Here is a 26,111-nt window from a genome sequence, read left to right on the forward strand (position 1 = left end):
CAGAAGTAAGAAGAGGGCATCAAGGTCCTGGAGTTATAAACTGTTGTGAACTGCTATGTGGATATTGGGAACTAAACGCTGTTTCTCTGCAAGAGCAACAAATGCTCTTCACTACTGAACCATTTTTCCAGGCCAATAGTAGTTTTAATTTAATTACCTCAAGCTGGGAGTAAGAGCATACAACTTCAATCCCATCACTCAGGAAATTGAGGTAGTTAGATATCTGTAGGTTCTAAACCAACCTGGTCTACATGGCAAATTCCAGGACAGCTGGGGTACACAGAGAGACCTCATTCATAAATAAATAAGTAAATAAATAAATATAATTAGTTCAAAATTTCCCAAAATCCCCCAATGTTCTAACTATGCCCACATGCTCTGGTAACAAACAGCACATATCTCTATGTAGCTTTTCTTTCCAATTTATTATCATTAAACTGTGGGATGTTTTAAGACAGGCATGACTCTGAGCCCATAGTTAAAGCTGCTGAATGTGAAGAACCCTTTATAGACATGATTGAGGTAAAAAAGAGGCTCAGTACTCCGAGCTAAATATTTATCTCATAAATCAGCCCTTCAGGACTGGAGAGATGGCTCAGTGGTTAAGAGCACTGGCTGCTCTTCCAGAGAACCTGAGTTTAATTCCCAGCATCCACATGGCAGCTCACATGTCTGTAATTCCATTTCCAGAGAACCTGACACCTTCACACCAATGCACATAAAATAAAATTATTTTTAAAAATAAATAAATAGCCTGGCGGTGGTGGTGCATGCCTTTAATCCCAGCAGTCGGGAGGCAGAGGCAGGCAGATCTCTGTGAGTTCAAGGCCGGGCTGGTCGACAGCCTCCAAAACAATACAAAGAAACTCTGTCTCATAAAACCAAAATAAATAAATAAATAATATAAATAAATAAATAAATAAATAAATCGGCCTCTCAAAACTCTTGGTGACAGGTTTCTCTTTTTCAAAAACTCCCACTAAGGCAAGTTATATCAATGGAATAATGTAGCAAGCTTTCTCAGATGTAGTCAGACTTTCCTTTGTAGGACTGCCAGGTCCCCAATAACAAAACAGAGACTTAATATTATGAAAATGTGGCCTTTAGCTTGGGCTTTTTCTCAACTAGCTCTTATAAATTAATTAACCTGCTTTTATTAATCTACATTTTTGCCACATGGCCCAGTTACCTCTCCTCTGTACCATATGTCTGACTTGCTCCAAGTCTCACTGATGTCTCTCTATGCCTAGATTCCTTCTCCTCTTCCTCTCTATCCTGCACAGTTATTGGCCATTGAGCTCTCTATTAAACCAATCAGAAGGTGCCTTGGCAAAGACACATCTTCACAGAGTACAAAAAGATTATCCCACAACAGAATAATAACAAGACTTTCCAGCTACAAAGTTTCTTGCCTAAAGTCAGGTTATTATCACTCTTCATTCATAATATAAATGGGGGAGGGGAGCAATCTTCATATCTTATTGCTCTGGAACATACCGCATTGGTCCCACAACATCACTCCTGCAGTCTATCCTATACTCCTATGCAGGCTTTCCAAGCAGCTGCTATATAAAATAAGGAGAGACAAAGCTTCAAGTATTGTAGTCTCAGCTTGCTTCGCACACTCTTACAAGGTAGATGATTTCTTACAGATGCTGCAACATTTGCAGAGTACACCAGTTCTCAAGTCAGACAAGATCTACTCTGAGACACTAGAAACTGTATGGGGAGAAGTAAGGAGATACTGTTGGAAACCTACAAGTGTACAGCTACATTACATTAGTTCTAAAAATCTAATGTAAAGTATGGCAGCTATAGTTAATAAAAATGTATTACCTGAAATTTGGTGAGTAGATCTTAAGCATTCTGCGTGCACGCGTGCACACACACACACACACACACACACGCACACGCACGCGCGCACACACACACACACATGCAAGCGTGGTGTACACACTCATGTAGAAGGCTGCTACATGAGTGTTGAAGATACGGACTCAGGTCTTCATGCTTGAGAAAAAGCATCTTACCAACAGGGCATGTCCTCAGCTTTACAATACAAGCCCTAAGTTTGACAGATTCTTCAACTACATCTATGGAATCATTTTTCTATGTTTAACTATCAGAAATCATAATTAGATGGGAGAAACTGGACTCAATACAATTCAAGAAACAAAAAAAATGCTTAGTCTTCTGGGGGATGGAAGCTTATTAGGCTTTCTCAAACACTGAAAGCTTCTTTTTATTAGTATCATTACTTATTTGCATGTGTGTGCACATGCATGTTATTGGTGCACATGTAGATGTCAGAAGACAACCTTCAGGAGTTGATCCCAGGGATTGAACTTCAGGCTTGGCAACAAGTCACTTACCCACTGAGCCATTTCACCAATTCACAGAGCACTGAATTAGACTTATTAAAACATTGGCTTTATTTTTAGCTATTATAAATTCTAATATATGTACATACATACATACACACATACATACATACATGCATACATGCATTATAAGGATGGTAGTACATACACAGATGAAACCAACTAGGACCAGACTCAGTTTTAGATAGTAATCTCAGCTAGCCCCTAGAATGACCTTGTGTAAATTATTTGGTCTTATTGGTTTTTTTTTCAAATATTATCAGCCTGGGTAGAAAAAAAAACAGTCTGAAAGAAAACTCAGCAGGGATCTCAGGTAAAGGGAATGAACAAAGTGTTGAAGAACAGAAGAAGCATATGTGGGATGCATCTTTATTTCCAAATCACCACTAAAAGACAGCTTTGACTTCTGTTTGTGAGTCAGTGGGCTTGTCCCGTGATGCTAAATGGAGCAGCTCTGTCAGCTAAGAGCCCTGCCACCCTGACAAGGCATCAGTGACTGCAGTGCAGCCTACTTGGCTGTCTGGTTTAGGACCAGCTCCCTGCTCCCATTGTCTCAAGCCCATGGCTCACTCTTTCTACGAAAAATTTCAATCTGTAAGTATCCAAATGAAAAGTACTTATGGGTCATAGCAACAGTGACAAAAATTGCACCAGGTCTCTGGGGGGCAGGGGAGGTATTAGTTCAAACCACTCTGGCCCCACTAATTCTGCATGAATGATATTGTCATAAATTCAAAATTCAGGCTCTCATAAGAATTATTTTTAAACCAGACAGTAGTGGCACATGCCTTTAATCCCAGCACTCAGGTGGCAGAGGCAGGTGGATCTCTGTGAATTCAAGGTCAGCCTGGTCTACACAGTGAGTTCAAAAACAACAAAAAAACAATTGTTTTAAGCTGTTTACTAATTATCTGGAGTGAACTTGCAAAAAAAATAGAAAAGAAAAGTCAGCTTTTCCTAAAATGCTTTGTACTAAGTTTACAATGGAGCATATAACAGCTTGCTCCTGTGAGTCATTCAGGCCATCCAGGTGAAAGAAATGCTTTTTCAAATTCAAGACAGTGCCTAGATCAGTGTTTCTTAGTCTGGCTGCACATTAGAATCATCTAACTGGGCATTGATGGTGCACGCCTTTAATCCCAGCACTTGAGAGGCAGAGGCACATGGATCTCTGAGTTCATGGCCAGTCTGGTCTACAGAGCGAGTTCCAGGACAGCCTCCAAAACAATACAGAGAAACCCTGTCTCAGAAAAAAAAAAAAAAAAGAGAATCATCTGGGTAAGTTTTTAAAAATAACTACCTCTAGGCCGGGCAGTGGTGGCTCATGCCTTTAATCCCAGCACTCTGGAGGCAGAGGCTGGCAGATCTCCGTGAGTTTGAGGGTTCCGGGACAGGCTCCAAAGCTGAGAGAAACCCTGTTTTGAAAAAACTAAAACAAACAAAAAAACTATTCCTGGCTCTTTTCTGATTGATTGATCTAAGAAGGGAATTCACATGATCATTCTAGGGAGAGGGGAGGTTTTTTGGTTTTTCAAGACAGGATTTCTCAGAGTGTGTAGCCCTAGCTGTCCTGGAACTCAATCTGTAGTCCAGGCTGGCCTCAAACTCAGTGATCCACCTGCCTCTGCCTCTAAGTGCTGGAATTAAAGGTATGTGCTACCACACACAGCTACGTGGTGTATCTTAAGCACTCCCCAGATTATTCTAATGTGCAGACATGATTAAGAAACATTACCCTGATGAGGCTGGAGAGATGGTTCAGAGGTTAAGAGCAGTGGCTGCTTTTCCAGAGGTCCTGAGTTCAATTCCCAGCAACCACATGGTGACTCACGACCATCTAAAATGAGATCTGGTGCCTTCTGGTGCGCATACATACAGGCAGAACACTATTATATACATAATAAATAAACAAATCTTTAAAAAAGTTCTACAATAAGAATGACTTGAGCCCATCTCCTATCTACAACCTTTTTTTTTTTTTGGTTGATTGGTTGGTTGGTGGCCCTTCTATTAACTTATGACTGGTGCCTATTGTCAAGGTCAACGCTAGATTCCTCATTCCTTGAACTGAAGCCATGCCCCAGCTCACATGCCCCTTATGTCCTGTTTAATCCTATGGGCAACTATATAGTATGAAAAGTGGAATCTTTTCTCAATTAAATGCTGCTGGAAGCTATCCCGATTCACTTTCAGATCGTGTCTGTCTCCTCCTTCTCCCCCAACCCAACTCCACACATCCTCTTTGGGACCTGAACCCCACCCCCCACCAAAGCAGGACAGGGTCTCTTAGGCTTCCCTATGGGCCTCAGACCCATGGCAATCTTCTTGCCTCAACATCCCAAGTGCTGAGATGATAGGCTTGTGCCTCTACTCCCCAGTTCCTTGTAGGGTCTTATTCTGTACTGAAAACTATGAACATACACTCTTTAGTCTGCTAACTGGAGTAGGGAGCACAGCTGGTAACTTTACATATTATTCATGTAAAACTAAAATGTCCCACTCCTAAGACCCTATTCATCTAAGCTACCTTGTTTTTGCTATCCTGACGATCCTCTCAAACTGTATTTAGGCTCTGACACTGAAATGTGTGAGAAGCCCCGGTATTTCAGCACCCAGCCGACTTCTAGACTGCCAGCTAAGCTGTGGACAGTACAAAATGTTGTCATACGTGTTTTACAACTTGGTATTTTTAAAATAGTGCCACCAAATCTACCCAGCGTCAACACCTTTTCAGACTGTAAAATTTATAAATCATTTTCTCCCTAATTCTTTCCCATGTCATCTCAGGTCCTACTAATTTACAGTCTTTACTACTTCCTGGCTTGTGTTGTACTCCCATTCAACCATCAGTCCAATTTAATACCTGTTTTCCTAAGTACTTTAGGGACAAGTATTTATACCTAGCAGGAATACAAACACAGTTTTGGAATGGTGTGTTTTCTGAAAAAAGACCCCCAGTGTTTTGAGTTTCCTGCTTTTTCTTCATTTGTTGTACTTGTCGCCATCATTCCTCTTTTGAATTCTCAAAACCTAGATGACAATTCTGTCTCAACAACTTCCACAAACAAGGTTTTCTTGTAAACAGCACCCAGTTCCGACAAGTCCCATTCTTTCCCTGATTTTCCTAAGATGGCCGACCCAGAACTGACAAAGGAAGCTCTCCACCCACGTAGCACCATTTTGGCCAGGGAGTAGAGGAAGGGTGGCGGCTAGAAGCAAAGTGGCCGACTATTCCCCCCAAGAGATAGCCTCGATGGCAGGAGGGTGAGCCGAAGGCAGAAAGCATCACAAGTGTTGGCCAGGCTACACCGGGCCAGTCCAAGCCACGGTCACAGGAAGTGCGGCCCCGCCCTGGCCTCAGGCCGGAAGTGGGCGTTGCCGGGGCCTGGCTGTGAGGCGAAGTCGGCAGTGGGGAGAGCGTCTGAACTGAGGTAGGAAAGACGAAAGGTGGTGGGGTGTTGGCCTGGGTCGGCCCTTGGTAGCAGTTCGCTTGTGGGATTACTTCCAGGTAGTGTCCTCCCTCACTTCCCAGCCTCAAGCCCTGGCCAACTCTGCGTCGTCGGCCGTCGTCGTCCACTCGACGGCCTGGCTGGCACCTTTTTCTACCTTGTTTTCAAGGAACCCTCCTCCCCCTTGCCTGCTCCTTTTTCTCTCTGGTTGCTTGAATCTTCTCGAATCCGGGGGCTTTTGTATAAAGGGAGAGAAGTTACTACTTTACCGAGATCTGCAGGGTTCTTGGGGGGTTTGAACAGTGGCGTCAGTTTCGCACTTGGTCCAGTTCACGGCAGCCTAGTACTGAGGGAAGAATCGAATCACCTGTTAACAGTTTGATGGGGAAGATAAGAGTCAGCTGGGTGATGCTGTAAATTCCAGTACTCTTGACCTACTTGTAATCCGTCTGTTTACTGGGAAAGAATAGGTTGGCTCTCTTAAGTTGCTGGATACTGCACATACCACTCTTAGATACGTTAAAATCAAAACAAGCGACACGTAATGCCTGATTCTTCCTTCCATACCTTTTTTTTATTTTTAACAAAGTATGACATAACTGTAGTATAGATTCTAAAAGGTCAGGATAGCTTAATCCAAACATGAATAATTTTCCGATAGTTTCCCTAATAATTGTCATTAACAAATGGGCCCTGCAACAAAGTGCTAAACTAAAGTTTAGCTGATCACCTGTATTTCCTAACAAAGGTTCTAATGCTGCTTATGTCATAGAATGGAGGGAAGGGGTGTGGAATTGTGTGAGAGGCCAAAGGAGAGCTTGCCTAGAGACAACAGCTGTATGTGCACCCAATTTTCAGAAGATATGGGAGTGGTTATATACAAAATTAGTTTTCCCGTAATAATAAGTGAATTAAATCACTGTTCAGTGGAGTTCTCCAGTAAAACAAAATTCAGGCTGAGACATTTTCTCTTAATGTTTTTTATTTATGTTATATTTGTTCTCTTACATGTTCTCTGTGAGTTCTTAAATCCTAAATTCACATGTTCCCTCACTGTAGAGAGGAATCGTAATGACTGGAGTAGTACTCATCTTGCCATTGTATTATAAATGAGAGGAATAGAGTAAAAGTATTGCTAGAAATGGAGAGTGTTGGTATGACATTTTCTGATCACATTAAGAAAAGTTTTTAAGTAAGATTTATTTTTATCTTGCATGTGTTTGTGTGCATTTATGAGTGCACCATAGGCATGCATTGCCCACAGAGGCCAAAGAGGGCATTTGATTCCCTAAAACTGGAGTTACAGGCACTTGTAAGCTATGTGGGTGCTGGGAACCAAACCCAGATCTTCTGAGAGCAACCAGAGCTCTTAGCCATTTAGCCATCTCACCCACTGGAAAGAAGAGCTTTAAAGTAGTTTATCTAGAATTTTAAATGATGGTATTTTATTACTTCAGCTGATCCCCTATTACTAGTATTAAATAGCAATCAACTCTAATAGCAGGTGAACAGTGGCAGATATTGTAATACCACTTAAAATACATTGCTACATTGTTATTTGAATATAGTTTATGTCAGTAGTCATATTTGACCTAGCTTTTTTGGGTCCTAGAGTTTATTCCAAGAATATTAATTAGGTGATGATGCTAAAATTGGCTATAGGAGCAAAGAATGCTTTAGAGAGACATTTTTAGGGAGGAGGTTGTATACTAAACTTGGGCAGCATCAATTCCAGGAATGACTCTACATTTTAGGACTGTGTGGTGATATTTTGTTTATGATCTAAAAAATAAAGCTTGCCTGAAGATCAGAGTGCAAAGCCAGACACACTAGTTAGCCATAGAGGCCAGGCAGTGGTGGCACACACCTTTAATCCCAGCACTCAGGAGACAGAGGCAATCGGCTCTCTGTTAGTTCAAGGCCACCCAGGGCTACACAAAATTAATCCTGTCTAAAAGAGAAACAGAGCTCACACAAAGGTTATCCCAGCACTTGGAGTGATTCAACTTTAATCCTGACACTAAGGAGGTGGAGACAGGAAGACTTCTGGCTGGGCAGAAAGAGGAATATAAGGTGGGAGGAGATGGGAGCTCATGGCAGTCTATGCAGTCAGTCTGAGGCAATCAGTCTGAGCCTTCAGTCTGAGGATGCATGGAGACAGAATTGGCCATTTGATCTGAAATAGAGGTAAGAGTTGGTGGCTGGCTGCTTTGCTTCTCTGAGCTTCAGGCAAGCTTTATTTGTTAGATCATAAAGTGTCACAAGGCTGCATTCTGATGCATTTCATTTCTGATTCTGTGAACCATGTTTTTCCTTCTAGCACTTGAACAGGACTCCTTTGCCATCAGCATGGAAGACACTTACAGTATGTACTACTTGCTGCTTTTAGAAAATAATACATCATTTATGTGTAGTTTGATGCCTAACTTGACTGTATGTTGTGAAAAATTCAGATTTCTCCATGAATACTGAGAAAGGAAGGTCTATGAGGTATTGAGGTATGGAAAGAATTCAAATTTTAGGGCTAGAGAAATGACTCGGTGGTTAAAGAGCACTGGCTGCTCTTCCAGAGGACCTGGATTCAGTTCTCAGCACCCATATGGCAGCTCTGTCTGAACTCTAGTTGCAGGGGATCACATACATCACACAGACATACATGCAGGTAAAACACCAATGTACACAAAATGAAAATAAATCATTTTTTAAAAATTGTTTTAAAAAGAAATATTCAAATTTAAGTAAGACACTTTAGTCCACAGCCATATCACCCTGAACAATGGTCTGAAACAAAACACTTTAAATTTAAGAGTTATGAGAACTGTTATGATTTAGAGAGGTAGACCTTGGAAGGGTCCCATAGCAGGTGAGGGACAATGGGCAGGTGAGACAAATACACCATCAGGCAAGACTTAATATGGAAAGTTTATTGGGGAAAGGTAAGGGAGTAAAGGAAGGGAAGAGAGAAGACAGACACAGACAGACATACAGTCAGTGACCTGTCTCCTCGGAGAGAGAGAGGAAGTGGGCAGTTTGCCTCTTAAAGGGACCTCTGCACCTGGGTACAGAGCCAGAGTACCACTTGCCATGTGGGCAGAGGTGGCACGCTTTGCCAGATCCCCAAGGGTTGGGACCAGGTTTGCCTAGACTATAAGAACCAACTGTAGTGATACACAATTATAATCCCAACTCATAGGAAGCTGAGTCAGGAGCATCACAATTTCTAGACCAGCATGGGCTTCATTTCACAGTAAAATTATCAAAAGACAAACCAACAGGCCAGTAAAATGTCCCAGCAGTAAAGTGCTTGCCATACAAACCTGACAACCTTAGTTTGAGTTTCAGAACTCGTGTAAAAGTAGAAGAGAAAACTGACTCCTTAAAGTTATCCTCTGGTCTATGCACATACTATACACACATTAATAAATACAAATTATTTACAAGACTGGGATGTACCTCACTGATAGAGTACTTGTATAACATTCTCAAGACCCATAATTTGGTCACCAACACCAAGATAGATGGGTGGAAATTTTTTTGTTGTTTTGTTGTTGTTTGTTTGTTTTACAAGACATGGTTTTTCTGTGTAACAGCCCTGGCTATCCTGGAACTCACTCTGTAGACCAGACTGGCCTTGAACTCACGGAGATCAACCTGCTTCTGCCTCTCCAAATGCTGGGATTAAAGGTGTGCTCCACCACCACCATCACCACCACCACCACCACCACCACCACCCCCAGCAGGAAATTCTTTTCAATATAGAACAGTAGATTAGAGCTGACCTGGATTGCCAGACCAAGGAGTAAAGCATATGGTAGTTCTCATTATCAACCTTGACTCATGCTCTATATGGGCAGTTATAATATGTGTGAATCATATAGTACCTCCATTCTGTCAGTTGCTGACATTTGCTAGTGATGGAATGGATTAAATGAAGGGAAACTAATAAGAATTTCATCTCTGAATGCTCCCTGGGTGTTCTGAAGCTTCAGAAATACGAAGAGATTGCTGGCTGAGAAGAGCTCAGTTGGCATAATAAGCATGCCTGTCCTCTAGGACTGTTTCCTCTCCTATTTGCTCTGTCCTTCAGATCACCTTTCAGGCTCATTTGCATCACGACAATGGTTAGCAATTTGTTCCATGTTTACTACTCTTCCAGTGAAACTGTCTGTTTCAATTCCCATCTGGTTTCTGATTTTCATTGCATTCTTCAGGTTTATAAGCTTCTTATCAGAGGTGAATTGTTTATCTTACTTCTATCATTACCTTCAAAGGGTGGCAAGAATGCCTTATTGGGTTGTCTTTTGCTCTCAGAATGTACTTAAGCATTTAATTTTCTTTCCTTAACCAGGCTTGTTAAGATTGGGGGCACAGCCAAGGCAGCTTAGATAGCCTAAAGGCAGTTTTGAATAGCTGGTTCAGGGTTTTCTTGACACATCAGTCAGTGTCTACAGTTGTCTTAGCTGTAGGAAGCTCTGTCTTTGCAGTTTATTTTTATTTTAGCTGACTGATTTAGTAGTCCTTAGATTAAGGAATTTTTTTTCTCATCTATGTTCCAGAACATGAAAAGTAAAATCACCTATCTGACAAAAGTAATAAGATCATGGACAAGGAAACTAGAGCAACCAATACAACATAGAGGAGTAAAGCAAAGAAGAGATTGGGGGAAAGCTCTAGTTATTAATACTTCTTCCATAGAACATGCTATTGAAACTATGGCTATCAACTTGCTTTAGGGCCAGCAGGATTGGGAGAGTAGAGTGCATGGGCCACAATGGTTATATTGATACTCCAGCAGTCCATTCCACCTTTAGTGTGCTAGTTGGGTTGTCTAGCTTGGTTGGAGTAGCTAGAGAATAGAAATGACCCCAAATTGTCACCGTTAAGAAAGGAAAAGGGCTTGGTGGTGGTGGCACACACCTTTAATTCCCAGCACTGGGGAGGCAGAGGCAGGTGGAAGTCTGTGAGTTCAAGCCCAGCCTGTCTACAGAGCAAGTGCCAGGACAGGCTTCAAAGCTACACAGAGAAACCCTTTTTCAAAAAAAAAAAAAAAAGGTAAAAGAAAGAATACTTTGGATGCCATTTAACATTTTTGTTTTATAATAAGAAAGAAAACTGTATTCAGTCAAATGTGAATGAGACCTCAGCATGCCATTGTTGTTAAGAGTCAGTGATGACACAGTTCTATTTTCTCATAGTTATATTTTACTTTTTATCATTTAGTAACACTTTAGGGAGGTTTCGTTTTTTAGTTTGATTTAGGGTTTTTTGGGGGGTCTGGGTTTTTTGCTTGTTTTTGAGACAGGGTTTCTCTGTGTGTTGCTGGCTGTTCTAGAACTTACTCTGTAGATCAGACTGGCCTCAGACTCAGAGATCTGCCTACATCTGCCTTCTGCGGGCTGAGATTAAAGGCCAGTCACACTTTATTTTAATTTAGCTTTTCTTTAGACTGCCTTATTCTTTCAGTATGGATTTATTGAACACACTAATGTACCTGAAAGACTGCTATAGTTTTACAGGGTCCTATTATACTTTATATTTACTGTATTTTTTCCTCTCTTTCAGTCGACTCCCTGGACCCTGAAAAGTTATTACAGTGCCCCTACGATAAAAATCACCAGATCAGGGCCTGCAGGTTTCCCTATCATCTTATCAAGTGCAGAAAGGTAGGGTATTATTTTGATATGTCCTTTCCTGTCAACTTGAGTTCTTCTGAAGAGCCAAACTTTGTAAGCAACAAATTGTTTAACATAAATATTTTAATTGAATACCAGGTTGTTTGATAATTCTACCTTGGTTTTTGTTTGTTTGTTTGTTTGTTTTTAATTTTCTTCTTCCTAATTATGGACAAAGCCTTGTTTATAAACAGGGTCTCTAGAATCTTACCCTTTGTAAAACAGAGGAATCACTAATTTTTTTTCCTTGGTAATGAGAAATCCCTCTTCATATATTTGATGTGTTCTTTATTCTGATAAGTACTAAGCATCCTATTTCTTTTTAAAAATGTTTTTAGATTTATACATTTGGGTGTTTTGGTTGAATACATATATACCATGTGGGCTTAGTGCCTGTGGAGGTCTGAAGAGGGTATTGGATACCCTGGAATTGGAGTTAAAAGGATAGTTCTGAACTACTGTGTGGGTGCTACAAAACAAACCTAGGTTCTCTGAAAACACAAATGCTTTTAACCACTGGGCTTTCTCTCCAACTTCTCTATTACATTTCTTTCTGACTTCATGTTTAGAATTTTTAACTCAAGAAAATATCCTTCCTAAAAATAACTCTCCAAGTTTCAACATCTTTTTTTTATTTTTTAAGATTTTTTCTTTTAATTTATGTGTCTGTCTGTCTGCCTGTGTAAGTTTATATACACAAAGTACACACAGGTGCCTGAAAGGGCCAGAGAAGAAGGCATCAGATTCCTTGGAACTGGAATGGGCCACCATGTAGATGCTGGGAACTGCAGTTAGGTGTTCTGCAAGAGCAGTAAGCCCTGTTAACCAATGAGTCTTCTCTCCAGCCCTAAAATATTTTTTTATTGGTGTTTTCTCTCTGTTTCTTCATAAGGGTAGCTAATACAATGTACTCTAGTCTTCTGTTAATTAAAAAGTACTAGTCAGGCAGTGGTGGTGCATGCCTTTAATCCCAGCTCTCAGGAGGCAGAGACAGGTGATTGTCTCTGAGTTCAAGGCCAGCCTGATCTACAAATTGAGTTCTGGGAGAGTCAGAGCTATTACACAGAGAAACCCTGTCTGAAAAACAAACAGACAAATAAATAAGTGTGTTACAGGGTGATGGGGGATGTCCTCAACAGGATTATTAGAATATTAATGTCAGAGCTTATGCTGGAGAGGATGTGGAGTAAGTGGAGCACTCCTCCATTGCTGTGGGACTTGTACAGCCACTGTGGAAATCAGTATGGCCATTTCTCAGAAAATTAGGGTTCAACCTATCTCAAGACCCTGCAATATATACTAAGGAGGCACATCCGCACCGCAAGGATGTGCCTCCTTAGTATCATATCAACTATGTTCATAGCAACATTATTCATAATAGCCAAGTCTTTGAAACAGCCTAGATGCCCCTCAACTGAAGAATGGATAAAGAAAATATGGTATATTTACACAATGGAGTAAGAAACAATGACATCCTAAAATTCACAGGCAAATGGACAGAACTAGAAAAAAAATCCTAAGTGAAATAACCCACTGTATAGCAAGACCCTGCCTCCAAAAACCTTTGCTTTCAGTGCCTCATGTAAGTAATGGAGTCTGTGTCTCATGTGTTTTATTTTTCTTTGTACTTTTTTGTGGAGGAAAAGGAAGGCACTACTGGGGATTTAATCTAAGGCCTCACACCAGAGGAGTAAGTGCTCTTACCACTGGGCTGTGTTGCCAGCCTTTAATTTTGACACAGTACTAAGTTGCCCAAGGTGACCTTGAACTCACATCTTAGGCAAACTTTGAACTTTCCATCCTCCTGCCTTAGACTCCTTGTAGCTTTTATTATAGGCCTGAGCCATAAACTGCTTTTTTGTTTGTTTGTTTGTTTGTTTGTTTGTTTGTTTGTTTGTTTGGAGTGGTTGGGGAAAGGAAGATACTTTAGTTTTTTGGAGTAGGGCTTTTTGTAGCCAAGGCTCATCTGAACTCACTAGTTACAGATGACCTTTACCTTCAGATCTCCCTACCTCCGCCTCCCAAGTGCTAGGGTTGAAGGTCTGTCCCAGTGTAGCTGGCTACAGTTTTCTTTGTGTGAATGTGGTATATGTAGTATGTGTGAGCGTATGTGTGCACAAGAAGAAGCTAGAAGAGGGTATAGGGTGTTGCCATCTATCACTCTGACTTATTCTCTTGAGACAGAGTCTCTCCCTGAATCTGGAGCTTGCTTCTTTTGTCAACTAGGTTGGCAGCCAATAAGCCCCAGCAGCTTACTAGCTAGCTTTGCTCACTACCAGCACTGGCTGCTTTACAGCAGGTGAGACCACACCCAGCCTATTACTAGGTGCTGTTTTGCTGCCTGGGGGACCAGTCCCCAGCAGCACTGGGCTCAAAAGGAATCCATGAAGTCAGTGCATACGAAGACTTTTTGACCTGAGGGGGTTAGGGAAAAAGACACACACACTCTCTTGATGGTCTCCTTCTTTATTCCTCTGTATTCTTCATTCTGTGTTCTAATATTCTCTTTTCCTATTTATCCAGAAATGTCTTCTCTGTCTAGAGTTTTCCTTCTCCTTGTCTCTTGATGTTCTCCTCCTGACTCTCTCATTCTTGATGTTTTCCTTCTAACTCATTTTAACTCTACCTTTTTTCTTTCCATTACAGCTTATATACCCCAGCAAAATCTTTCAGGCAACTTAAAAATTACAATGTGGTTACATTCAAGTGAATGACTACATTGAATACAAGTAAAAAAGAGCATGTTTTCCATATCTCTTACATGATTAAACGTTTTACATATCACAGGTGAATTTTCCGTAGTATAACAAATTATCCCAAGAACCCACATACATTCATACCCTAGCAACTTGTAGATTAACCGTGTAGGCAAGCAAGATATTCTTCTCAGTCAGGTCTTTTACTGGGAGGTTGCATTTTGCAGTTACAAAGAAAGGGCCAATTACTTTATTACTTATCTTAAAAGGTAACCTTATAAGGAATGTTAAAGAAATAACAAACCTAAACTTTTTTTACTTTTTTTTTCTTATGAAGCAGAGTAAGCCTCTGTTTCTGTCAGCTATTTTGCCACAGGGATTCAAAAACGAGGTGGCTGTAGTGCATCTTATTTCATAGATTTTATAGATTCCTAGGAAAGTGAACAAAACACACACACACACACAAGCTCAAGGGCTGGCTGAGGAGGAGTGGTGCCCAGTTCTGCAGCTCACTGTCTCATGTAGGAACTCTAGCTGAGCAGACTGCCAAGTCCCATGTGGATTTTGTGTAATGCTCTGTTGAGAGGACATTCAGGTCTCACCAGATTCATGGCTCCCTATCATGGATGTGCACATACACAGTGATTTTTTTTTAAATCCATGCCATAAAAGCATACACAGTCACTATGCCTCTTTCCTTCACCTCATCACTTGTTTTCCATGTTTCTTTTTTTATTTATTTTTTACATTCCAATCCCAGTTTCCCTTCCCTTCTCTCCTCCTACTCCCCACCCCCCACCTCCCATCTGCTCCATGGAGAGCGTAAGGCCTCCCCTAGGAAATCTACTGAGTCCTATCATCTCGTTGAGGCAGGATCAAGGCACCTCTCCACCCCCACACCCTGGTGTCTAGGCTGAGCAAGGTTTCTCTCATATAGAATGGGCTCCACTAAGTCAGTTTGAGCATTAGTACAAACCTAAACTTTTATACATAAAAAAAATAATCAGCTCTACTTTTTTTTTAGGATTTATTTATTCTGTATACAGTGTTCTGCCTGCATGTATCCCTGAAAGCCAGAAGAGGGCACCAGATCTCATTATGAATGGCTGTGAGCCATCATGTGGTTGCTGGGAATTGAACTCAGGACCTCTGGAAGAACAGCCAGTGATCTTAACCTCTGAGCCATCACTCCAGCCCTCAACTCTACTTTAAATCTTTAGGGTGCATACCCACTCATTAATAGTTATTTGTAGTAGGAGATAGAGGGCAGAAATGGGTATAAGGAATTAATCATCACCTTTGGTCATCAACCTAGCAGAAAGGCAATCAGTAATGATAATTGGACTGCTCATTCTTATTCACTGACCTTAACGAGTTCCTCATTCAACTATACGCCTTTCTAAAACTTTAGATTGTCTTCTTGGGTTTTTCACCTCAAAGCTATTTGTCAAAAACATCTAGTCTAACCTTAAGTTATTTTCAAAGCTTTGTTTTAGTAATGATGCACTCTGAAACCTGCGAACACATCTCCCAACATTAAGGTTAAAAAAATTTAAATTAACTGGGCTACTGGAACTCAATTGTTTTTCTTAATTATTAACCTAAGCTGCAGTCTATGTGGCTCCTCAATAGAAATTCGTGTGTTCTAGCTGTGTGACACTTCCTTGTTTTATTTTATATCACCAAAACTCTATATAAGCTAACATTATTATTATCAGTTAGACGGTACAGTTTAGGAAGGAGTCATCTTCATAATAATCCACAGGTAAAAATGCCCAGTAGAACAGGCTGTTTCCATGAGATAAACACACTACATTTCATACAGGCAGTGGGGATCTGCCCACACCCATTCACAGCATACCAGATACCAGAGAAAAGATGACAGCAGCAGCAAACACGTGAAGGCACAGCAGAAGCAAAGGCCCTGCCTATCTGAAATTCACCCATCAGGGTGTTGCCTCCTGGTGGGCCGCACCTTGAACCTCAGTTGCCACATGCTGCTCCTCTGACGAGGCCACCAGCTGTGCAGGAATCCAAACTAAAGTCCTCATGGTTGCTCAATAAGCAATCTCTCCAGACCCATGCAGATTTCTTAGTCTTCTTTTTTTCCAGCCTGCTTCTCACTAATTTACATTTTGAGTTTAGTTTGTGACACATCTTTAAAACTTTTTATTGACGAAAGTTTTTTTCATACAGTATATTTTGAATTTGTTTCCCTTCCCCCAATTCCTCTCAGATTCTCCCTACCTCCCTACCCACCCAATTTTGTGTTCTTTCCCTTTAAAACAATAACAAAACATTTTAACGTGTATGTTTGCAAGTATGTGTGTGCCACAGTGTGCTTGTAAAAGAAAACAACCTGTGAGAATCAGCCATCTCCGTCCACCAAGTGGGTCAGGAATGTCCTCAGGTTGTCAGGCTCCTCTACTCACTGAGTCATCTCATCGCCCCCTCTGCTTTTATTATTATTTGTGCATGTGAGAGTGTACCCACAGAGACCAGAAGAAAGTGTTAACTTCCCTGGAGCTGGAGTTACAAGCAGTTGTCAGACCTCTAATTTGGGTACCAGAAAACAAACTCAGGTCCTCTGGAAGGATAGCAGCACTCTTAACCCATGAGCCATCTCTCCAGGCCCTCTTTTTCTTAAATTTCTTAATCACTGGTACATTTGCCATGCCATTCGGGTGACAATAAATCCTTTTGGGGGGTTTAAAACAAGGCACTAGCCCACAAAGTACCTATCATTTGGGATAAATTGTTTACTGAGCAGTGGTAACACACTCCGTTTATCCCAACACTTGGGAGGCAGAGGCAGTCAGAACTCTATGAGTTCCAGGCCAGCCTGGTCTTCAAAGAGTTCAAGACAGCCAGGATGGCACAGAGAAACCCTTTCTCCAAAAACAAACAAAAAACAGTAAAATTGTTCAGGGCCTCATTTCAGGCATCAATACTTTAAGTGTCCATGTGTTGGTCTGAAAAATCACTAGCTTGTCTCTGTAGCTCCCTAATTCCCAGCACGTCACGTTGCAGTAGCAGAGCTCTGCTGCAGTGCACTGTTTCATTGTTAGTGTTTATCCTAAATGTCAACTTCCAAAGACACCCAGAGAGCTCCAGCATTGCAGGCTGTGCCATCTGACAGACAGAGAAGAGACGGCTCATACTAACTCCTTTGCTCCTTATAAGCCACTAAAATCCCAGTGTGTGTGTATGGTAATCCCTACAGTCATAACCAAAAGGTTTGCATTTTGACGCTACTGAGATAGTAGCTACATGGTCTGTGTGGGTGATAAATAATTCCCTCTTAGGTTTCTGTGATGAGTGTGCCCACCACAGCTGAGACATTAAAACTTGCTGAAGGATTTCATGGAGGCAGTTATAGAAAAAGGCTGAGATAGTTTCTGTGCATTTTATGAGATCCAAAAAATTAATAGATCCCTTAATTTTGATTCCACAGAATCATCCTGATGTGGCAAACAAATTGGCTACTTGTCCCTTCAATGCTCGGCACCAGGTTCCCCGGGCTGAAATCAGTCATCACATCTCAAGCTGTGATGACAAAAGCTGTATTGAGCAGGATGTGGGTAAGCCTGACTAGCTAGCTAAAATGTTCCAGTACTGGGGGCTAGCCGGTCAGTTTTCAGTTATGCTACATCATCAGCTTGTTTTCTGGCTTTCACCATTTCAAAGGAACATTTTTCTGCCTTTGAGATGGTTATGTCATTGTAGCAGTAGGTTGTTAGATTCTTATATAGGTCAGACTGTTTTCTCTTCTACTATTATAATAAATTATCTAAAAATAAAGTCCTTGAGGCTGGAGATAGAGCTTAGTGGGTCCAGCCACTCGCCTCACATGGATAAAGCTGAGTTCTAACTCCTGTGCCAGAAAAGCCATAGGCCTGGTGGCCCTGACCCATACCCTCAACTCAAGAAGTGGAAGCGAACCCAGCACTGGGGAGGCAGAGGCAGGCGGATCTCTGTGAGTTCGAGGCCAGGCTGGACCGACAGCCTCCAAAAACAATACAGAGAAACCCTGTCTCGTAAAACCAAAAAAAAAAGAAGTGGAAGCGGGAGGGACCTGAAGGTCATCTTGAGTTTGAGACCTTGTCTCAGTAAATAAATATTTATTGCCATAAATATGGTATCGGTCTGTTTCTGCTTCTTATTCCTATCATCTTTCATCCTATCCATATTTAGAAACAAAGACTCATAGGCTACCCTGCAGCCTTTAAAGGCTTTAAATCCCCCTTAAACAGAATAGCCTGGCTGGTCCTCCTACCCCACCCTTCTTTATATGTCAAATCTCTGTTGTCTTGCAGTCAACCAAACCAGGAACCTTGGACAAGAGACTCTGGCTGAGAGCACATGGCAGTGCCCTCCTTGTGATGAAGACTGGGATAAAGGTGAGATGCCTCTACACTTTTTCTTCACATATTTAAATCTCAGATCATTTGCTTATGACAGAAGAAAGATTTTCCTTTTTGAGCATACCATGTTGTTTGGAATGTCTTATTTTTATTGGGCCCCAAAGTGAGCACATTTGTATCACTGTGCAGACACACAGAGCAGCCTATCCCCCTTGAGTAGAAGAAGCATTTCTTTACATCTGTTTGCCCCATAAATCCTGTTATACCATCTGTGCGTGATTGTTACTAAGCACGATTACTATTATTTATGGCTCTTGCATTTTTTATCCCTCAGTTGTTAAATTCCTGCTTCTGTATTACTTGGGCAGGGAACTCAATCAGTTTTCACTTAACATTCCTCAGAACTTAGCTATATTACTTCCTATCTGACAAATTCAACAAACATGGATTGTGTTTTGTTTTTTTTGTTTTTGTTTTTTTGTTTTTTTTAAGTAGTATCACAAACTGTTTTGTTTCCTTTGGCAGATCTGTGGGAACAGACTAGCACCCCATTTGTCTGGGGCACAGCCAACTTCTGTGGCAACAACAGGTAAATAAATGGTCTTACTTGAATCACTACTACTCCAAATCCAAAAAAAAATAATAATAATAGAGCTGGATGTGGTAGCACACACCTTTAATTCCAGCAAGAGAAGCAGAGGAAGGCAAATCTACAAAGTGAGTTCCAGGATAGCCAGAACTATACAGAGAAACCCTGTCTCAAAAAAACAAAAATAATAATAATGCAAGCCACCATCTTTCCTTGATGAGGATTCTTGATGATAACCTAGTACAAATATTGTTTGGTAAGGATTTTTTTCCTTGTTTTGAAAGAGAGAGGCTATCCTCACAGTTGTCGTGAGTGTGTGTGTGTGTGTGTGTGTGTGTGTGTGTGTGTGTGTGTGTGTGTGTGTGTTTCCCTTCACTCCGCTGAAGGCCAGAAGAAGTTGTCAGCTATTTGTGTGCATGGGCCTGTGTGTGTGTGTGTGTGTGTGTGTGTGTGTGTGTGTGTTTCTTCTATCCTGTGGATGCCACAAGAGGTTGTCAAATACCCTGGAGCTGGAGATAGGGGTGGTTGTGATCCACCTGACATGGGGGTTGGGAAGCAAGCTACAAGCAAGAGCAAGTACTCTCAACTGTAAGCCTCATTGTTCATTGATCCGTAAGATCATAGACTTTATACTGGAAATATAGTAATGCTACTCTATAGTCTCATAAGAAAAGCAATAGTGCCTGATATTCTTGTATTTTAATTATTTGGGGCTTTCTTCTTTGTTGTTATTTTTGCTGGGTTTGCATTGTTCTAAGACTAGAAAAAGTTGTCCAGTTATAATACTTAGACCATTTTAACCGTAGATAGCCAATGCCTAGGGTAAGAAACAAATCCTGTGGCTGGTGAGACAGCTCATTGAGTACAAGCATTTATTTGTGTCTATGCCTGACACCTGCATTCGATCTCCAAGACTCACATAGTGAAAAAAGAAAACAGACTTACAGGTGGTTGTCTGACCTCTGCATGCATGCTGTGGTGTGCACATGCATTCACACACAGTGACACAATGGTATTTTCTTCCAGAATCAGGAGTTAAGAGCACTTGTTACTCTTTAAAGGACCAGAGCTTAGTTCTAACACTCATATAATACTTAATTTTTTTTACTTCTTAGTTACTGAGGTCAGTTAATAAATGCATACTATTTTGAGTCAATAACAAAAACATATTAGGGTTTTTTTTTTTTTTTGGTGACAACTTTAACTTCAGTTCTTAAGAGATTTATTACAGGGACTGGAGAGATGGCTCAATGGTTAAGAGAACTTACTGTTTTTCCAGAGGACCCAGGTTCAATTCCTATAACTCACATACTGGCTCCCAATTCTCTAACTCCAGCTCCAATCCAACAGCCTCCACTGCCCTCTGTAGGCACTAGGCATACAAGTGGTGCATGGGCATACATGTAGACAAAACACGCATATACATAAAAATAATTTATGAAGAGATCTGTTGCAGCCCAGAATGGTGGGAAATAGCTTTCATCCCAGCACTCACACTCAAGAGGCAAAGGCCAACAAATCTCTGAGTTTGATGGCAGCCTGGTATATGCAGGGAGTTCCAGCCATGAATAAACAAACCTGTCTTGTTTACAGTAGTACTGACCAGTAGATGTCATTAATATTTCTATAAAATATAAGCCTAAACAGTTAATTCCCATATTTTTGTTATGTTTTGTTTTGGTTTTCTTTTTTGTCTTGTTTTGTTTTTGCTTTTTCTGTTTTGTTCGAGACAGGGTTTCTCTGTATAGCTTTGAAGTCTGTCCTAGAATTCAATCTGTAGACCAGGTTGGCCTCTAACTTACAGAGATCTGCCTGCCTCTGCCTCCCGAGTGCTGGGATTAAAGGTGTGTGCCAACACAGTTAACTCCGTCTTAATTCACATATGGAATAAAGAACATTTTCAGATAAATGGTAATCAGCCTAAGTGAAGAATTGTAGTTGGACTTTCTGTCCCATCTGGTCTCACAGCTGCTTAGCCCTAAATAAACACACAGAGACTTATGTTAATTATAAACTATTTAGCCAATGGCTAGCTCTCTCTTAATTGTTCACACATAACTATTAATCTGTGTATTTCTACATGACCTCATCTTACCGGAGAATGCCTGGCATCCTATCTTCCCAGTAGCTACCTAGCATCCCCCTATGGGCTTTTCTCTGCCTCCTATCCCCAGAATTCTCATCTAGTAGCCCTGCCTATACTTCCTGCCAGGCTACTGGCCAATCAGTATTTTATTTATCAACCAATAAGAGAAATATATATACAGAAGGACATCCCCCATCCTCCATCATCACCTCCTCTTTTTTGTCTAAATAAAAAGAACTATGCTTAGGTTTCAGATGAATAGTTGCTTCCCCTCACTTAAAAAACACATTTTGATTGTCTCGTGTGTGCCTGAAGAATATTGATATGATGACATCAAATTATTCCCTTTTTTTCAGTCCTGCAAACAACATAGTTATGGAACATAAGAGTAACCTGGCTTCAGGCATGCGAGTTCCCAAGTCTCTGCCCTATGTCCTGCCATGGAAAAATAGTAAGTGAAATAAGGGTCAAAATATTCTTACTCTCTTCATTGTGACAAAACAGTTGGTTTAATTATTTAGGTATGTTCAGCCTGATGCTGAAAGTAAGTGTGACTCTGTAAATTTTGTGTCCAAAGAACCTCATTCACTTCTGGATACTCCTATGCCTGGTTACAAACAAGAAATTAAAGCTGGGTGTGGTAATGCGTACCTTTAATCCCAGTGCTCAGGAAGCAGGGGCAAGCGTGCCTGGAAGACTGTTTCTTTCCCCATGAATCTCAAAGGAATCCAATCACAATTTTGCATTCTGCTTTAAGATTACTATCCCATATATTCTAGTAATAAGTAATTTGGGTTTATGCCAGGCAGCAGTGGTGCACACCTTTAATCCCAGGACTTGGGAGGCAGAGGCAAGGGGATCTCTGTGAGTCTACAGAGCGAGTTCCTGGACAGCCAGGGCTACAGAAAACCCTATCTTGAAAAAAAAAGTAATTTGTGTTTAGTAAGCACTGAAGGTGGAATGAATTTCAATTGATATGGTATGTTTATTTTCAAATGTTTATTCTTACAGATGGAAATGCACAGTAACTGAACATCTTTCTCAAGTAAGTGTTTATTTCATTTTACTATCTCTTCAGATGGTAACAAGATTTAACTGGACATAAAGCAACTTGAGTCCCATTTTCTTTCAGATGATACTAAGCTAAAGCTGTGTGTGTGTGTTACATATATATCATGGCTTTACAGACTAATGAGTGGGCATTTACTACTTAAAATTCTATTACCTTGCCAAGTTTCTTTCCCTGATGTTAGTACACACTTGCCTTTTTGTTTGACATCAAAGTTGGGTTCTAGATCTATCCTGCCTCTTGTAATGGACTAAGATAAACCAAACAGCTGTGTTTTACTGCTCTGCAATTCTTTCTCTATGCAATACTGTTTAATTCCCTTTTTTAAAAAAATCCATACTTTTTAAATGAGCATTTTAAAAGTTTTGGGTCTCTTAAGAGTCTTGCACTAGGAGTCTGGAGAGGTGGCTTGGAGGTTAAGAGCACTGACTGCTCTTCCAGAGGTCCTGAGCTCAATCCCCAGCAACCATATGGTGGCTCACAAACTGATGGCCTCTTCTGGCATGCAGGCATAGCATACTTGTAGACAGAACGCTGTATACATGATAAATAGATCTTTTAAGAAAAAGTTTAAGTGTACAATGTCACAAAAATCTCTGTGAAGAAACCAAAATCCTTTAGTTTTCCCAGATGAAATCTTTTTTGGAGGCCCTTCTGTGTGCTGGTGGTAAAGCTAAACTTAGCTGTCTTGCCTGAGGTTGCCCAGCCCTTCTGCTGGTGGCAGAGGGACTTTAGGAAGCTGAAACAGGATTTTGATCCAGCCATCTTGCAGATACAGTCCTTCAGTGAATATTTATCAAATGAATAAGGGATTGGTCTGTTGCTGTCTAGTCACCATCTAAACTGAAGCAGATGAATCTGTAGGAGGGTTCATTTTGTTCCAGACATGTTTTCCCCTGGTAAGTTATAAAAGCTAAGTGGAAACACCCAGACAGGCATGGTGTCACACAGCACTCAGTTAGAGGCAAGAGGATCTCTGAGTTCAAAGCCAGCCTGCTCTACACAGCAAGCCTCTAGGACAGTCAGGGCTATATAGAGACCCTGTCTCAATAATAATAGTAAGAAGTAATAGTAGTAATAAATAAATTCCAGGTGTGGTGATTGAATACTCTTAATCCAAGAACTTGAGGGGCAGAGGCAAGCAGATATCTGTGAGTTCAAGGCCAGCCTGGTCTACAATGTGAATTCCAGGACAACTGGAGCTACATAGTGAGACCCTGTCTCGAAAAAACAAAAAAGTTTTTAAAAAGTGTTAAATAATAGGCCGGGCGGTGGTGGCGCACGCCTTTAATCCCAGCACTTGGGAGGCAGAGGCAGGCGGATCTCTGTGAGTTCGAGGCCAGGCTGGACCGATAGCCTCCAAAAACAATACAGAGAAACCCTGTCTCGAAAAAAAACAAAACAAAAAAAAGTGTTAAATAATAATAAAAAGAAATACGCTTTAGTCATTAGCAATAAGATTTATCAGTTTCATGACTGAAAAAATGGCCCAGCTGTAGACAGAGTTTCTTTCCCGCCTGGTCCCACAGCCATTTATCCCCAAATAAACACACAAAGATTTATATTAATTATAAACTGTTTGGTCAATGGCTCAGGCTTCTTATTGGTTAGCTCTCTTAATTATTAATCCACTTCTATTAATCTCTTTCCATGTGGCTTTATCTTACCGGAGAATTCCAGACCTGTTACTCCTTCCTCAGCTACATGGTACCTCTCTATCCGCTTCTCTCCTTCCTCTCCCCAGAATTCTCCTCTTCTGGTAGCCCTGCCTATACTTTCCACCTAGCTACTAACCAATCAGCATTTTACTCATCAACCAATAAGAGAAACATATATACAGAAGGCCATCCCCCATCAGTTAAGAGTACTAACTACTCTTCCAGAGGACCCAGGTTCAATTCCAAGCACCATCATGGCAGCTCACAACTCTCTGTAACTCCAGGATCTGATACCCTGACACATACATACATGCGGGCAAAATAATTTTTAAAAATATTTATAGTTTCTTGTAGCAATTGGCCACTTTTGGTAGGCTCTCTCTCTCTCTCTCTCTCTCTCTCTCTGTGTGTGTGTGTGTGTGTCTCTCTGACACACACACACACACACACACACACACACACACACACACACACACACACAGGATTTTTCTGTTTAGCCCTGGCTGTCCCGGAATTTGCTCTGCAGATCAGGCTAACCTTAGTCTCAAAGATCTGCCTGCCTTTGCCTCCTGAGTACTGGGATTAAAGATGTGTGCCATCACTGCCCAGCTTAGTAGGTTCTGACTTTAAATTATTAAATGTATCTGGAAACCAGAAAATGGAATTTGGACCCAGAAGAGACATAGCAGGACTGAGGTGTATCAGAAAGAATACATTGAACAGACCTGGATAAATGGTGAAGTTTTTTTTAACATGAGTTCTAATTGATCTTAATAATAAAAACCTGGAGTCAGATATTGGGAGGTGAAAACTGAAAGATCAGAGAAGCCGCCAGCCACTAGAGCTCTTACCTCTACAAAATCCTTAGAATGAAAAGAGACCTGTCTCCTTCAACCTATATTCCTCTCTCTGACCAGTCACCTCACTTCCTGTCTGTCTGTACAGACCTCCAGACCCCTATGGTTAGCTAGTGGCTATCTCCATCCTCTGATCATTAGGCAAGCTTTATTTGTACAAACAAGATTATCACCATAAACTTTGAATTGCTCTTTTAATAGGTTTCACAAGATGTCTGATAATCATACAGTATATAGCGATCTAGTAAATAAGAAAGGCAGCTCTATGATGAAAAGTTAGAAGAAGCTTCTCATAAGATTAAGACAAGGTATTCCTGTCCACTCACCCTCCCCATTTGAGACAAGGTCTCTTAAGTAATCCTAGGTGTCCTGGAACTAGGCCAGGCTGGCCTCCAACTCTTAGAGATCCACCTTCTTTTTCTGGAAATGGAGTTACAGATGGTTGTGAAGCACCTTGTGAGTGTTGGGAATTGTACCTGGGTCCTCTACGAGAGCAACAAATACAATTAACTGCCAAATTATCTCTCCAGCCCTGAATGAATGTAATTTTTAAGCTTCTGTATACACACACATCAATATTATTAAATTAATGAGTCATAGAATTTGAGAGGAAAAAATACCAATGTAAGTTAGAATTCATTCAGAATTGTTCAAAGTAGTCAATTGCCTAGAAAGTCAGTCTCACTTGTGAAACTATAGACACAAGAAATGCATATTGGTGACTGTGAAGAAGGTTTTAATTCAAGTAGCAAGTTTCCATGTACACAGAGATACTAAAGAGAGGATCAGTAGGTACTCGTGTCTGGTAACTAACAACAGTGAATTTCTGTGTGGACTGTTGTCAGATGTAGTTGGTACTTCTGTCATTGAAGGAAGTAAAAACTTTTTTCTCATTTCCTTGCAGATGCCAGACTGTGGAAGACTCTTGCTTATTCCTGCTACCCAAGGGTTCTTCTTTTTTCTCTTTATCTAATTATAGAACAGTAAACTGTCTGTGACTTTCAAACTGGCAAGTACTTTTTTTTAACTGCTGAGACTCCTCAATTATTTGATGCCAGAACCTTCTACATAATGCTGAAGTAGACAGCTTGAGAGTTTTGTTAAATACCTACTGCCCCCAAATAAAAAAATCACTTCCCATCCTAGTTAATGAAAAATGATGATGTGAAGCTATCATACAGGATCCAGCTAACATAGACAGAAAACTTGGGTTAGAAAAAATAACTCTGCATTTGTGTTCTCTGGCATATGTGGACCAAATTCTTTTAAGCATTTAAAAAACTGGACTTT

The 26,111-nt window shown here is 40.8% G+C and overlaps 2 protein-coding genes across 5 annotated transcripts in view; one reads left to right on the top strand and one right to left on the bottom strand.

The window, feature by feature from the left end:
* Nucleotides 1–26,111, bottom strand: part of Nckap1l (NCK associated protein 1 like) — a 120,511-nt gene that overhangs the window by 60,421 nt on the left and 33,979 nt on the right. The window contains exon 1 of one of the 2 annotated variants that reach the window (XM_040753696.1): nucleotides 6,100–6,120. The exons of the other annotated variant lie outside the window; for it this stretch is intronic. The gene's annotated coding sequence lies outside the window, so the exon portion shown is untranslated. Of the gene's footprint in view, nucleotides 1–6,099; nucleotides 6,121–26,111 lie in introns of those variants that run through there. 2 annotated transcript variants of the gene reach the window in all.
* Nucleotides 5,698–25,827, top strand: Gtsf1 (gametocyte specific factor 1). Of its 3 annotated transcripts, none has more exons than XM_040753699.1 (9): nucleotides 5,698–5,812; nucleotides 8,151–8,195; nucleotides 11,393–11,493; nucleotides 17,653–17,779; nucleotides 18,515–18,598; nucleotides 19,088–19,151; nucleotides 21,594–21,688; nucleotides 22,249–22,282; nucleotides 25,726–25,827. In XM_040753699.1, the coding sequence occupies exons 2-8, from the start codon at nucleotides 8,180–8,182 to the stop codon at nucleotides 22,263–22,265; spliced, it is 504 nt and encodes a 167-aa protein (XP_040609633.1). In that variant the 5' UTR covers nucleotides 5,698–5,812; nucleotides 8,151–8,179; the 3' UTR covers nucleotides 22,266–22,282; nucleotides 25,726–25,827. The 3 variants fall into 3 exon arrangements, with proteins under 3 accessions (XP_040609633.1, XP_040609634.1, XP_040609632.1); XM_040753700.1 differs by lacking the exon at nucleotides 5,698–5,812 and adding an exon at nucleotides 5,821–5,889; XM_040753698.1 differs by lacking the exon at nucleotides 5,698–5,812 and adding an exon at nucleotides 6,644–6,667.

This window comes from Mesocricetus auratus, unplaced genomic scaffold (genome assembly GCF_017639785.1).
Source record: "Mesocricetus auratus isolate SY011 unplaced genomic scaffold, BCM_Maur_2.0 Super-Scaffold_100010, whole genome shotgun sequence".
Taxonomy (NCBI): Eukaryota; Metazoa; Chordata; class Mammalia; order Rodentia; family Cricetidae; genus Mesocricetus; species Mesocricetus auratus.

What these genes read in the sequence shown, in the direction of transcription:
- Gtsf1 (XM_040753699.1), top strand. An exon ending in ATCTTATCAAGTGCAGAAAG is followed by an intron (nt 11,494 to 17,652) that starts GTAGGGTATTAT and finishes TTGATTCCACAG; the next exon opens with AATCATCCTGATGTGGCAAA. An exon ending in AACTTCTGTGGCAACAACAG is followed by an intron (nt 19,152 to 21,593) that starts GTAAATAAATGG and finishes CCTTTTTTTCAG; the next exon opens with TCCTGCAAACAACATAGTTA.